Genomic DNA, 12,866 nt, shown 5'->3' with positions numbered 1-12,866 from the left:
GCGCCTGCAGAGAACTCTAATACAGAGCAGTTGGGCAATAGGAAAGAAATCAGGAGAGGCATGACTCAGAAAACAGGTGGGCAAGGTCTCAAGGTGGAGAGATCAGTAACACCAGAGGCAGTGCACAGGTCAAGAATTGTAAGAAAATCCTGGGCCATGGGTCTGGCAGTTTGAAGCACAGAGGCGGCTGTTACAAGAGAACAGAGCTGTAGAGGGTGGAGAAGAAAGGGGAGTTGGGGCAGGGTAAGTGATGTGTGAGGACCTGTTCTTCAAGGAGATGCCTTCTCAGACCAGGGAGGGAGATGGAACATGACCAGACTGATAAGGAAGGGACCATGAGGATTTTGCTTGACTTCTCTTGTTATTAAAGAATGAGAAAGATTCATGAATGCTTATGAGACAAAAATGAAGGCTGGTTGAGACCCTGAGGGAAAGAGAGATGATGGAAAGAGACACTTGAGGAAGAAAGAGGGGATGGTGTCCAGACAGATGGGCCTCGGAGTACAGAAAGTAAAAGGAAGAAAAGGAGTGAGGAAGAAGACACATTTACAAGGAAGACACGAAAGCACCATTGTGAAACTACTTTTCTTTATTCAGAAATCTGTGTGAAATACAATTATAGTGTGTGCGTGTGTTAGTTGCTCAGTTGTATCTGACTCCTTGCGACCCCACAGACTATAGCTCACCAAGCTCCTCTGTCCATGGAATTCTCCAGGCAATAATACTGGAGTGGGTTTCCATTCCCTTCTTCAGGGGATCTTCCCAACCTAGGGATCGAACTTGCATCACTTACATCTCCCGAATTGGCAGGTGGGTTCTTTACCACTAGTGCCACCTGGGAATCCCTATTAGGTATGGTGTGTAAAATCAGATAAATGCTGAACATAAAAAGAAGGCACTACAGTTTTCTGGAACTCCAGATGTGTCGTCTTGGTGAACTACCAAGCTTTCACATCCCTTCAGACCTTGCCTCAACAGGACCTCATGGGAATCCCATCTCTGAGAAGAATCACAGTGTTGTGTATAGCTGGTGGCCTCTCTGAATGGTTGGTGTCTATGCTGAACTGATAGGTAAATATGTCTGACATCATCACCATGCATTACCTTAAAGGGTGATATAAGAAAACAGCCACTCATCAATTGTGTAGATTTGATCAATCTATGTAACTTGGCAGAGCTACGGCACCCCTTCCTTAAAAGGATACATAATCCCTACCTTGCAAGATGGCTGTTAGATTTAAATGAGATGATCAGTGAGTGGTAGCCATCATGATGGTGATGGTTGCATTCTCTTTGTTCTGAATTTCTAGGAATTGGGTGCTGCTGTTGATGAATTAGTGCTTGGCAACAATTAGCAGGATTCTTGATCCCCCAAGGAGAATTAAGACTCAATCCTAGCGTGAGGAAGCATCCTTAAAAATCCTAGTGGCCATCTGAGGTTTGCCCCCTTTCCTCATCCAGTACATATTCAGTCTCTGCTTTCAAACTGCCAGGGTTGACACCTGCTCTGTAATGTACTCACCACTCAGCCTTGCTAGGCTTCAGGATGGCCCATCGGTAAATGAGGTGGGAGGGGGGGCAATAGCAGTGATTTGAGGAAAGATGGAGATAATGCATGTATGTAGACATTGCCTGGTATAGCCCATGCCTGAATACATTTAGTCAGAGTCTTATCACCTCGTGAAATAGCTCGATCCATTACAGGACCACCTTCCTTATACTGACCCCAAATCTGTCTCCCTGAAACTCATACCCATCTGTCCTAGTTTTATAATCCAAGGGGTCAGAATCAGAACCTGGGAACTACAGAACAGCATGTTTACTCATGCAGCTGTTTACTCATGCTCTGCTAGGATCGCAGTGTCCCACAGGTGCCTGGTTACTTAGGACCACGATCAGGGCTGACCTGTTTACATTACTAAGAAAGTTTCAGCCTTCAGTGGTGTTTCCACGTTGCAAGAATCCTTTTCAGGAATTCTAGGCAAGCTGGATGCTACCCAGAAACACACCAATTATAATCCTTACAAGATTTATTTTGCACTTCATGTCATGGTCAGTTCAGCACTTGGCACCAAAAGTAACAATTGCAGGTATTTGTATATCCTTTTAAGTTTCATTACTACTACCCAGGAGGGTCCTAGTAGCATTTCAGCTTTGGCGCAGTGGTAGTAAAATATGTAAAAGGACTGATGTTAGAGTCAAAAAACCCTGGGATGCCTGCCCTGCGCTCCTCCCAACGCTGTGGCCCTTTCCCCACCTCTATATTCCCAATATAGTTACTGAAATCTCACCCGAAGCCTTTCAATAATCAGCTCAAACAACCGTCACTCTTGGAAGGCCCTCACCACTCCCCAAGCAGAAGGGAATTTTCCCTTCTGAGCTCTCTTAGACCTTTGTTTCTGGGATGCATATGTTCTTTCTCCTACTGAACTATAAACTCCTTCTCAGCAGAAACAGGGCCTTGTACAAAGTGAGTCTTATTAAAAGTTGAAAGAACTGAATTTTGTCCTGATACAGCAGAATGGGTGTGGCAATTTTTCCTACCTCACTTTTCATCCTTAGATGGATTCCCGGATTTTTTTTAATGTTCAAGAAGCTTTTAAATGAAACGATTGGGTAACTCTGCAACTGTTGTTGCTGTTGTTTAGTCACTAAGTTGTGTCCGATTCTTTGTGACCCCATGAACTGGGATTTCCTAGGCAAGAATACTGGAGTGGGTTGCCATTTTCTTCCCCAGGGAATCTTCCCGACCCAGGGATAAATCCACGTCTCCTACTTCACAGGCAGATTCTTTACCATTGAGCCACCCAGGAAGCCCTTAGAGCTGATTAGCCTGAATATTTATAGAAATACATGCATGCATATTAAGTTGCTTCAGTTGTGTCCAATTCTTTGCAACCCTATGGACCATAGCCCGCCAGGCTCCTCTGTTCATGGGATTCTCCAGGCAAGAATACTGGAGTGGGTTGCCGTGCCCTCCTCCAGGGGATCTTTCTGACCCAGGGACTGAAACCACATCCCTTTTGGCAGGTTCTTTACCACTAGCGCCACCTGGGAAGCCCATTTATAGAAATGATAACTCTGTATAAAATACTGGCATAAGGCCTCAGTGCTTTCACCTGTGCTCACTAATGGGACCCATCACTCCACCTTAAAATAACGACAGCCTCCTTAATTCTAACTCACAACTGCCAGCCTCCATCATTATCTCAACTCTGGAAAATGCCGAGGTCTCAGAATCCTCATAGCTGATGAATGAAGAGACTGATCAGAACCACTAAAAAAAAAAAAAAATAGGGAAAAAACTCCTTGACAGACTCTTCTTCAAATGCTGGTCCCTTTCATCCAATGTCAACATTAATCTCTACATTAACAAATATTTATTGAGGTCATGACTAAGTGTCAAGCTGCAAATTAGGCTCTGAAGACACAATGATGAGCAGTACACAGGCAATATCAAAGCCCATCTTTTAAAAAAACAACAAAAAAAATCACCTTTCTAATTTATTGATTCTACAGGTCTACTTGTCAAGGGTGTGCTGTGCCCAAGGCTGATAGACGATTCAAAGACAGCATACAAGGTCCCTCAGTACCCTCTGAGGACTTGCAGTCTAGTTGGGAAAGCAAGAATTAAGAACACAATGGTATAAGGGAGTATAAGAGAGAGTATATAAGAGTGTTCTAAAGAATGATGCAGGCAAAAGGGTAGAAGAAGAATCTAAGGACAGCAACATGATTAGGGCAAGTGGACTTAACCTGGAGATTGTGCTTCGGTCAGAGGGAAAAGGAAAAGGCATCTAAAACAGACAGCATGAACAAATTAGAAGGGCTGCTGCTGCTGCTGCTAAGTCGCCTCAGTCGTGTCCGACTCTGTGCAACCCCATAGACGGCAGCCCACCAGGCTCCCCCGTCCCTGGGATTCTCCAGGCAAGAACACTGGAGTGGGTTGCCATTTCCTTCTCCAATGCATGAAACTGAAAGTGAAGTTGCTCAGTTGTGTCCGACTCTTTGAGACCCCATGGACAGTAGCCTACCAGGCTCCTCTGTCCATGTCCATGGGATTTTCCAGGCAAGAGTACTGGAGTGGGTTGCCATTGCCTTCTCCAATTAGAAGGGCGGTGAGATTCAATTAGTAGGAATAGGAGCTTCATGTTAGAAAAGTAGGAAATAAAGTTGGTAAGTAAAATTTGAGCAAGAGTCAGGTACGTTAACAGAGAAGGCAATGGCAACCCACTCCAGTACTCTTGCCTGGAGAATCCCATGGACAGAGGAGCTTGGTAGGCTACAGTCCATGGGGTCGCTAAGAGTCAGACACGACTGGGGGACTTCACTTTCACTTTTCACTTTCATGCATTGGAGAAGGAAATGGCAACCCACTCCAGTATTCTTGCCTGGAGAATCCCAGGGACAGAGGAGTCTGTTGGGCTGCCGTCTATGGGGTCGCACAGAGTCGGACAAGACTGACGCAACTTAGCAGCAGCAGCAGGTACATTAAAACCAGGTTGAGAGGTTGGACCAAATGTGGTGGGTAGAGGGCATAATAAATACTTGAACTAATGAAAAGCGTACGAACTTTGGAATCAGACAAACCTAAATTCAATTCAGTCTTCTCGTGAGACAATCCTTGGATAAGAATTCTAAAGAGCAGAGTTTTAGGAACATTGATAAGATGAAATGCTTCGCATTGGGAGAACTCAATTACAGAGATACAGGATGTAGCCGACTATAATCATCCTAGAATAGTGATGGCCAAGGGTATCGGCTATTGGGGGAGGCAGTGAGGAATGTCGGGGCTGGTTCGGAGAAACTCTTACAAAGGAAAAGTTGACAAGATTTGGTGTCCACTTGGGCTTCCCTGGTGGCTCAGTTGGTAAAGAATCTGCCTGCAATGTGGGAGACCTGGGTTGGGAAGAGCCTCTGGAGAAATGAACGGCTACCCATTCCAGTATTCTGGCCTGGAGAATCCCATGGACTCTATAGTCCATGGGGTCGAAAAGAGCTAGACATGACTTGAGCGACTTTCACTTTCTCTTTACTTGAAGGAATGAATGAGAGAGAAGTCAGGATGGTTCCTAGGTCTGAGTCTGAGTGATGAAGCGAACGCTAACAGTAGAAAGAAAAGGAAAGTCTTTTCATTGTGAAAGGAAAGGGTTTAGCAGAAAAATATAAAAAATTGATCAGGCATGTAGCTTCTGCCCTAACTACAGAACATCAATCATGAAAACTATTAAACAAGTGCATAAATGAGAAGAAAGTTAGAGTCAGGACTACAATGCTGCTGCTGCTAAGTCACATCAGGACTACAATAATTGGTACATATAAGGATAGATGACAACATCACATTTAAGAATATTTTTATTAGAAAATAAAAACACTAGCTGTTAAACAAAAATAATGGGAATGATATACACAGTAGAAATGCATCTTCACAGGCTATTTTTCTTAGCTATGGTACTTAGGGGATCCTATCCATTATCACAACATTGAATGAATAAACTTCTGTAGAAATTCAACATATGGCCTATTTACATAACAAGCGTCACAACTCCAAATTAGCCATTTTGATGTGTCAAGGAAATAACACCTTCACAGCAGACTACTTCAAAAAAAAAAAAAAAGGAAGAAAAAAAAATAAAGGTTTGTTTTTGTTCTATAATTATGTGTACTGGTGTTTTTTAACTGTTTGTATCATGAAAATCACATTTTAATTGTGTGATTACACACTAAGACAGAACAGTGATGGAATGAATTGATTGGCTGAATTATGCACAATCATTCAGAGATCAATAAACAGACTCCATCACTTAAATCTGCCCATATTATGCAGCTGCCGTCATGTCCTGTGTCATGCTTGTGAAAGCAACTGTTCTGGGTACAAACACTGTAACAGCCATCTGATTCAATTATCACCTTTAAATAACAGTGAAGGGTCTACAGAAGATGACTAGTGAAGAAACACAAGGGAGCAGTGAGCAGGCTGTATCCATGTCACACAAAACCCACTCCATCTATCATCACATGGGGAGACACATGGTTGCCGTTTAGATCATACCATGAGCAATCTCAACTTCTTCCACTTATCCATCAAACAGTAACCCAAAGTTTTTGTCCTGCCTCATAAGATGCTGACTAAAGCTGTGTAAAGATAACACGGGTAACAGGATGAAGATCACCTAAGTGCCTTCAACACAAAAGCCATAAATGAATATTCATTGATAACAGCACAATTCTATCATCAGAGACAGAGAAACCGATAAAACTTAGAACCAAAAATGAAATATTTCTAAAGCTTGACTTCTGATGGAAAGTATTTCCATCTGCATGGCAAAGTAGGTCTTTGAGATGCTTCCTACTGGCAGAGTATCAAAGACTGCAATGGTGTGGCCTAAGCATTTTCTTTTCCTGATCGTTACAGAGATTGGCTGAGCAGCCTCACAAGCCCACAGAAATCTATCCCCACAAAGGCCACTTGAAAATCAGGCAAGCACAGCAACAGTCAGTTGGAGACTTTCATTAGGGGGCTCCCTAAAACAAAATGAATACAAAAGGAGTCTTGAACATTTTGCCTTAGTAAGTAATTTAAATTGATTCCTAGAAAATTATTTAATATTTTCACAGGCAAGGATTAAAGAAAGAAAATTGCCAATTAATATACTCCTTTCCCTGATGTTGAGTTCCATTTTTTTTCTAACCATCCTCTTAGATATTCTCTGCATTCAAGTGATTGTATTTTTATGCAAATTATCCTTTGGAGCTAGTCGTGTAAGTGTGTGTATGTGTGTGTGTGCGCGCGTGCACGTATGTGTTTAAAGCCACACACAAATAAAGAATTAGACATATTTTTTGTTCTGCTGCTCCATAAAATAGGTTTTAACAAAGCTTGAGTTTAATCCAAAACTCTAATTAGAGACTGCAGCAGTATTTGCCTTGTCCAAATAGAAAATCATTCCCAAAGTTGATTTTCCCCTAGTTGATCTCCCCTAGAGATCCAACAAATATTTTCATACACAGGTATTTTTTTTAAATACTACAATTACTTGATAAAAAACCTGCCCCATCTATACAACACACTGCATTTTAGTTGATATAATTTTATAAAGGCCAATCAAATACTTTATACAACAAAGCGACTGGAGACTTCATTTCAGAGTATCTTTCAAAGTAAATGAATTTGTTACTTGGATAATATTTTTTCTTTTTTCAGAATGAAGCAATTCTGACTTCCTGTCTCTTCTCTCTGCCATATTACACATCTGCTTAATCTCTAGAAAACAAAATCAATCAGATACGGCAATGAATCGTTCCTTTAGGACAAACTAAACCAGTCATAAAGGTCACACGACCTTACTCTTTCAAATACTGGCATAAAGCTCTTCTTCTGCATAGGTTCTAAAATTTGAGTCATTTTTTTCCTGATGTGCGAGAGGATTGGTAAAAGTTTTTAATATAACATTTTCTTAAAAAATTAAATAAGCAAGTAAAAAATACTGCACATAACATTTCATGAAAGAGGCTGTGTTTGAAGTTCAAGGTTTTTCCCTAGTTCTCAAGCTACAGATTTTGTAGCTCACTCAAAGGAAAATGCTGCACAGAAAGAATCTTTAAAATGTCAGGGCTCCAAAATCTTGGCATTTGCTAAAACCCGGACTACTGGGAATCAAAAGCTCAGGAAGTTCACAAACACACACACCAACCCCCTAAGAGGTGGAAACCTCAAGTTGACATGATAGGAGGTTTCAGTCGCATCCCCTGTCCAGGTAAAAGTCTCAACCCTTCATCTCCCACGTTTGCAGTAAGTATTAATCACCAAACAGAGTGCGAGCGAGCGGGACCGATCTTCCGAGGCACGGAAAAGTCGGGAGTGGGCATAGAGCGGGAAGACCCTCTCGCATCTCCGGAACCACGGCTGTCTCGAGCTCTGGCCAACGTCGGCCGACTCCGGGTCAGCCCGCCCAGTCGCGGCGACGCGAACGCTTACTCCCGCGGCCAAGTCTCCAGGCATCGCCTCCCGTCACCCTGAGGACCACCACGGCGAGTTTACCCGCTCCGGGAGCCGCCGCATCCGGCTCCCACCGAGCACCGAGGGGCGCGAGTTTCCTTGGACCGGCTGCCCCTAGGCCGGACAGCGATCGAGGGCGTGATGCTGCCGGCAGAGGCGGCTCGGAGCAGGAGCGCGGCGGCAAGAGGGGATCGGTCTCCGTCCGCCCGGCGGGTGGAAGGGGGCGCTCGCGTAAGGGAGGGCAGGCGAGAGACCGCGGCCGATTCAGATCCGGGGCGGGCGGGTCCACGTCGGAGCGCCGCCACCACACGCTCGCCCTGGGCGCGCGGATGTGCACCGCACCCTGCGCCTCCTCCCGCCCGCCGGCTCGCTCGCCAGTGCCGGCCCGAGAAAGGCAGGACGGCGACCTCCGCGTCCGGTCCGCTTGGCCAGCCCGCGTCGGCGCCGAGCGGGGGCCACACCCAGCGCCCCGGGAGGCGGCGGGGGCTGGGCGACTCAGGCTGCGGATCGCGCGGCCCGGGCTCAGCTACCGTCCCGGCTGCGCAGGCCCCGCCGCGTCCCGGCCCGAGCCCGGCGGGCGGGCGGGGAATGGGTCCCGGGAGGCGGCGGCGGCCGGAGATCCTGGGCTTACCTCTGTGCCGAGCGCCGGCCTCTCCGTCCCGGACCGGGGACGGGGATTGGGGGCACGGTTGCCGGCGAGTGGAGGCGCGGCTGCGGTGGCGGCCCCTGCGGCGCGGAGGGCGGGCGGAGCAGGAGCCGCTGCCTGGGCCGCGCGCCGTCCGGAGCTAGCCCCGCGCTGCCGGCGCTCGCGGCGGAGGGCGCAGCCGGCTCGGCCCCCGGGCTAGATTCCTTCACTGACACAACTCCGGGTCGGCCCGCTCCACGCAGGGACACTCCCGCCCCTCGCAGGCTGCTCCCGCCCGCCGGCCAGCCGGCCAGCCCGCCCCTCGGTGTCACTCACCCAGGCGCACACACCCAGAGCCGGCGCCCCTCGCTCCCGCTCGCACACACAGCGCTGCTCACGCCTCTCTCGGGTTTTGTATCCGCTCACACGCACGTTCTGACACAGATCCCTTCCCTCCACACGCCCTCCCTAGCTCCTTTCCCACCCCACTTTCTAGAAGAATCCCCATACAGCTTCCGCACTTTGCTTGCTTGCCCCACACCACCCTCCTCGCCTTCCCCCGAACCTCTCCCTCACTTAAGCTGCCTCTGTGCGATTCAGAGATGTTGCCACCACCGGCACGTGTTGCAGGAGAGGCACCCTCCCCTGCCCAGGAGAAGGAACTTTGCTCCCCCAGCACTGTCTATAAACGCAAGAGATTTCTCTTTTTTAGAAAGCACTAAGGCTTTCTAGTGCTGAGCCAACATGTAAACAAAGGTAGCCGATTTCCGAAATCACCAGGAGAACCAGCCGCGGAAAAAGTAGTAGGGGGGCGGGGGTTGGGTTGGGTCTGACCTTAGAAACGCTGCTCACCCGAAGTGTCCCGGCCCCTCCCTTTCGCTGCCTTTCACGCTGAGTACTGGTTGCTTTAAACGTGTGTGATAACCAAGTTCCCGATAGATGCCGTGGGCACCAGCCCATGGATTTCTGCCTCAAAGTACAGTAGTCGGAGAGTAAAGGCAGTTTCTCCATCATTATTCATGATGGAAGCACTTTAGATAACACACCTCTTCCAGAGGCAGCAGAGTGAAATGCAGGCAGCTCTCCAGTTCAGTGTATTTTTTTTTTTTTTCAGGGTGACTTAGCCTCCCTTTTTCTCAATACCAATAACTTTCTTAGCGGCTCCTTGGCTGTCAAAACTTAGACATACGCAGGCCAGAGTTCCTTACGACTCTCACGCCCAACACTCGAAGGGGCCCCTGAGTGTATAGCAGCATGGTACATCATCCAATGTTCAGGAATTCATAATTTGAAATTAGATACAAACACCTTTCTGGCAAAGCTCAAATCTGCTAAAGTAGTGTGCTCATGTTGACAAAGCACTTTTCTAATAAGGGATAAAGGAGCCGAAAGCGGAGGAACTTAAATTCTCACGCAACTTGCGGTGGTTCTTGTTATCCTGGATGGGAGTATGGGATCATATAATTTAAAAAAAAATTGTAAAAGCTTTGTAAGCATTAACTCAATTACTCCTTTAAACAGTCCAGTCAGATAGGTAGTATTTTTGAACTTTTTTTTAATAGATAAACTGAGTCAAGGAGAGGAGAAAATGTAGAGGGAGGATTTGAACCTACACAGTCTGGCCCCACCGATGCTACTGAAAAGAAAGTTTGCTTCTAGAAGTCGTATTATATGCAAATATAAAGGATAAACTTCATACTGCTTATCGAATTTAGATGGAAAGGTAACTTGGAACAATTTGACTTGGAATTTGATGCATTTTTTAGGTCCTCTGGCAAATAATTCACTTAAGTTTTGAGGAGTTTCTCCTCATAATTTAGAATTCCAAAATGAGTAATAAATTATTGTTTTCCTAGGAAGGGCTTTGGATATAACATTGAACTCAGTCCTTTCATTCCATTCTTCTACTTCATTACCTCCTGGGACTCCAAAGCCAATTTATTTAAAAGTCTGAAAGAAGAAAGCCTTCACGACCTGGATATGACCAGAGGGAAGAAAGGGTTTTCAGATGCCTGTACGTGGCCTTTTACCTTTAAGGGCTATTTCTCAGTAAGTAGGTAGTCACGCTTGCTTAGCCATTCAGTGGAGTCCGACTCTTTGCGACCCAGTGGACTATAGCCCACCAGGCTTCTCTGTCCATGGGATTTTTTTCAAGGCAAAGTAGGTAACTGGTATGTGTATGGAGGGTGAAAATATTAAAGCATTGAATTTGATGAAAATTAAATAAATGGAGAATGGGTGTATAGTATAGCCACTATAACACAAATTAGACTAAAACTAATTCTCCTGGGAATGGAGTCCTAGTCCATCAAGAGACAATTATAAAGTAAAAGAAAATAATTACAACTTTCATTAGTCACTTAAGGGACCTAGCAAAAGAAGTCAGACTTTTAAAAGTTTATACAAGGACTTCCCTGGTGGTCCAGTGGTAAGACTCCATGCCCCCAGTACAGGGGTCCCGGGTTCGATCCCTGGTCAGGGAACTAGATCCTGCATGCATGCTGTAACTAAGAAGTCCACGTGGTGTAAGGGTGATCCTGCAAGCCACAACACAGCCAAAGTAGATAAATAATAAATATTTAAAAGTTTACACACAGTGAGTTTCAAATAAAACTTCAACCTTTTGATGCTCAGATTAATTTACTATAGGGGAAAGAAAAGTGAAAACTTCTGTTTCTGAGAGGGAGGGTTTACTTAATAAACATTCAAATTGATTATTGAAAAATATGTAAAAATTTCTTGGACATCAAATAACTAACAAAGCAGTATTTTGACGAGTTAAGCTTAAATGATTTTTAAAACATGAGTTAACATTCCTATAATTTCATGGAGATAGAAACATTCAAAGAAGTAGAATATGAAAAAGATATGTATTGGTGTTGGCACCAGATATTGAGAATTTACTTGAAAAATTACATTATTTGAAAGTTTAATCAGAAGGTAATATGTTTAAAGCTAGTATGACTTATTCAAAATGATTCTGTGATTATAATCCATGAATCCCATTTTACTATTTTCTAAGCTAAATAGAAAAGTGAAAGTCTTTCCTTAAGCAAACAGAATCATAAGAGTAAACATTTTCTGAAAGATGAACAAAGTATAGTAGTTTGTATACTATTTTCACACAGGTATTTTTCATCTGTATCTACTGCTTCCCTCCATATAGTTACTTACCCCGTTTATCTGATGTACTTAATTATAAACATGGGGGAACAATACCTATCCTGCAAGGAGGCTGACCTTTTCCTTGCAAGATTTCCGCAAAATGCCATAGTTCTTATTTTCCAGCTTCTAGATTGTCCTGATTCTCTAGGCATGGCCATACAGACATGGACACCACTCAGATCCCAGAAGCCTGTTTCAGGGCGTGGTCAGCTGTCTTTAGGATTTGGGTATCGAAATAAGTGTGAGGACAGAGAGTGACTTTAGTTGCCTGGCTCCAGACCACTGAGCACTGGGCTCCAGAGTGCTCTTCAGACCTACTGGAAAGCCTTTTATCTAGAGAGCCTTGACTTTGACTAGGTGCAGAGACTGGGTGGTATCTGGCAGATCTCCTTTGGGGAAGAGATAAATGCGCTCTGTGTGTGTGAGTGTGGTGTTCATTAGAACTGTTTACAAATATTCCAGCTCTACCTCCTTCAAAGCATATGGGAGGATTGCCTGTCTGCAGCCTACTAAAGAATCCTTTGGACTGCAAAGTGATCAAACCAGTCAATTCTAAAGTAAATCAACCCTGAAAATTTATTGGAAGGACTGTTGCTGAAGCTGAAGCTCCCATACTTTAGCCACCTGATGCCAACAGCTGACTCATTGGAAAAGACCCTGATATGGAGAAAGATTGAAGGAAAAAGGGGCGGCAGATGATGAGATGGTTAGATAGCATCACTGACTCAATGGACATGAATTTGAGCAAACCCTGGGATATAGTGGGGGACAGGGAAGCCTGGCTCCATGGGGTTGCCAAGAGCTGGACACAACTTAGCGACTGAACAATAACAAAAGCCTGCTAATGTACAGAGTAGCTCTGGGACTTGCTTCAGCCAGTGAAAAGTAGATGGAAGTGATGAGTATCAGTTCTGGGCAGAAGTTAAGAGCTAGTGCAGGTATGACCCTGTTCTGTTTTTCCCTGTAGCACCTAGCCAGCAAGGTGCTTGTGGTGGCTGCTCTGTTGGACTGCAGTGAATGACGACCATGAGGAATGCCATACCTTCCTACCATCCCTTATTGGACCTGAGCATAAGT

At 45.1% G+C, this 12,866-nt stretch overlaps 1 protein-coding gene across 5 annotated transcripts in view; it reads right to left on the bottom strand.

Annotated features, from left to right (window-relative positions):
* The window catches only part of SPATS2L (spermatogenesis associated serine rich 2 like), a 190,971-nt gene extending 181,922 nt beyond the window's left edge, over positions 1 to 9,049 (bottom strand). The window contains exon 1 of one of the 5 annotated variants that reach the window (XM_061381071.1): positions 8,961 to 9,049. Coding sequence is in view for 2 of the 5 variants with exons in the window: in XM_061381061.1 (XP_061237045.1) it covers positions 7,808 to 7,892 (85 nt within the window). In the remaining 3 variants the exon portion in view is untranslated. Of the gene's footprint in view, positions 1 to 7,807; positions 7,984 to 8,041; positions 8,308 to 8,630; positions 8,714 to 8,960 lie in introns of those variants that run through there. The other 4 variants (XM_061381114.1, XM_061381098.1, XM_061381061.1 and 1 more) reach the window with 4 other exon arrangements.
* Between the last annotated feature and the right edge of the window lie 3,817 nt (positions 9,050 to 12,866).

The sequence above is a fragment of the Bos javanicus genome, chromosome 2, assembly GCF_032452875.1.
Source record: "Bos javanicus breed banteng chromosome 2, ARS-OSU_banteng_1.0, whole genome shotgun sequence".
In the NCBI taxonomy this organism is placed as follows: Eukaryota; Metazoa; Chordata; class Mammalia; order Artiodactyla; family Bovidae; genus Bos; species Bos javanicus.
The sequence above is the reverse complement of the archived record's forward strand: the minus strand, read 5'-3'. Positions and strand labels throughout refer to the sequence as shown.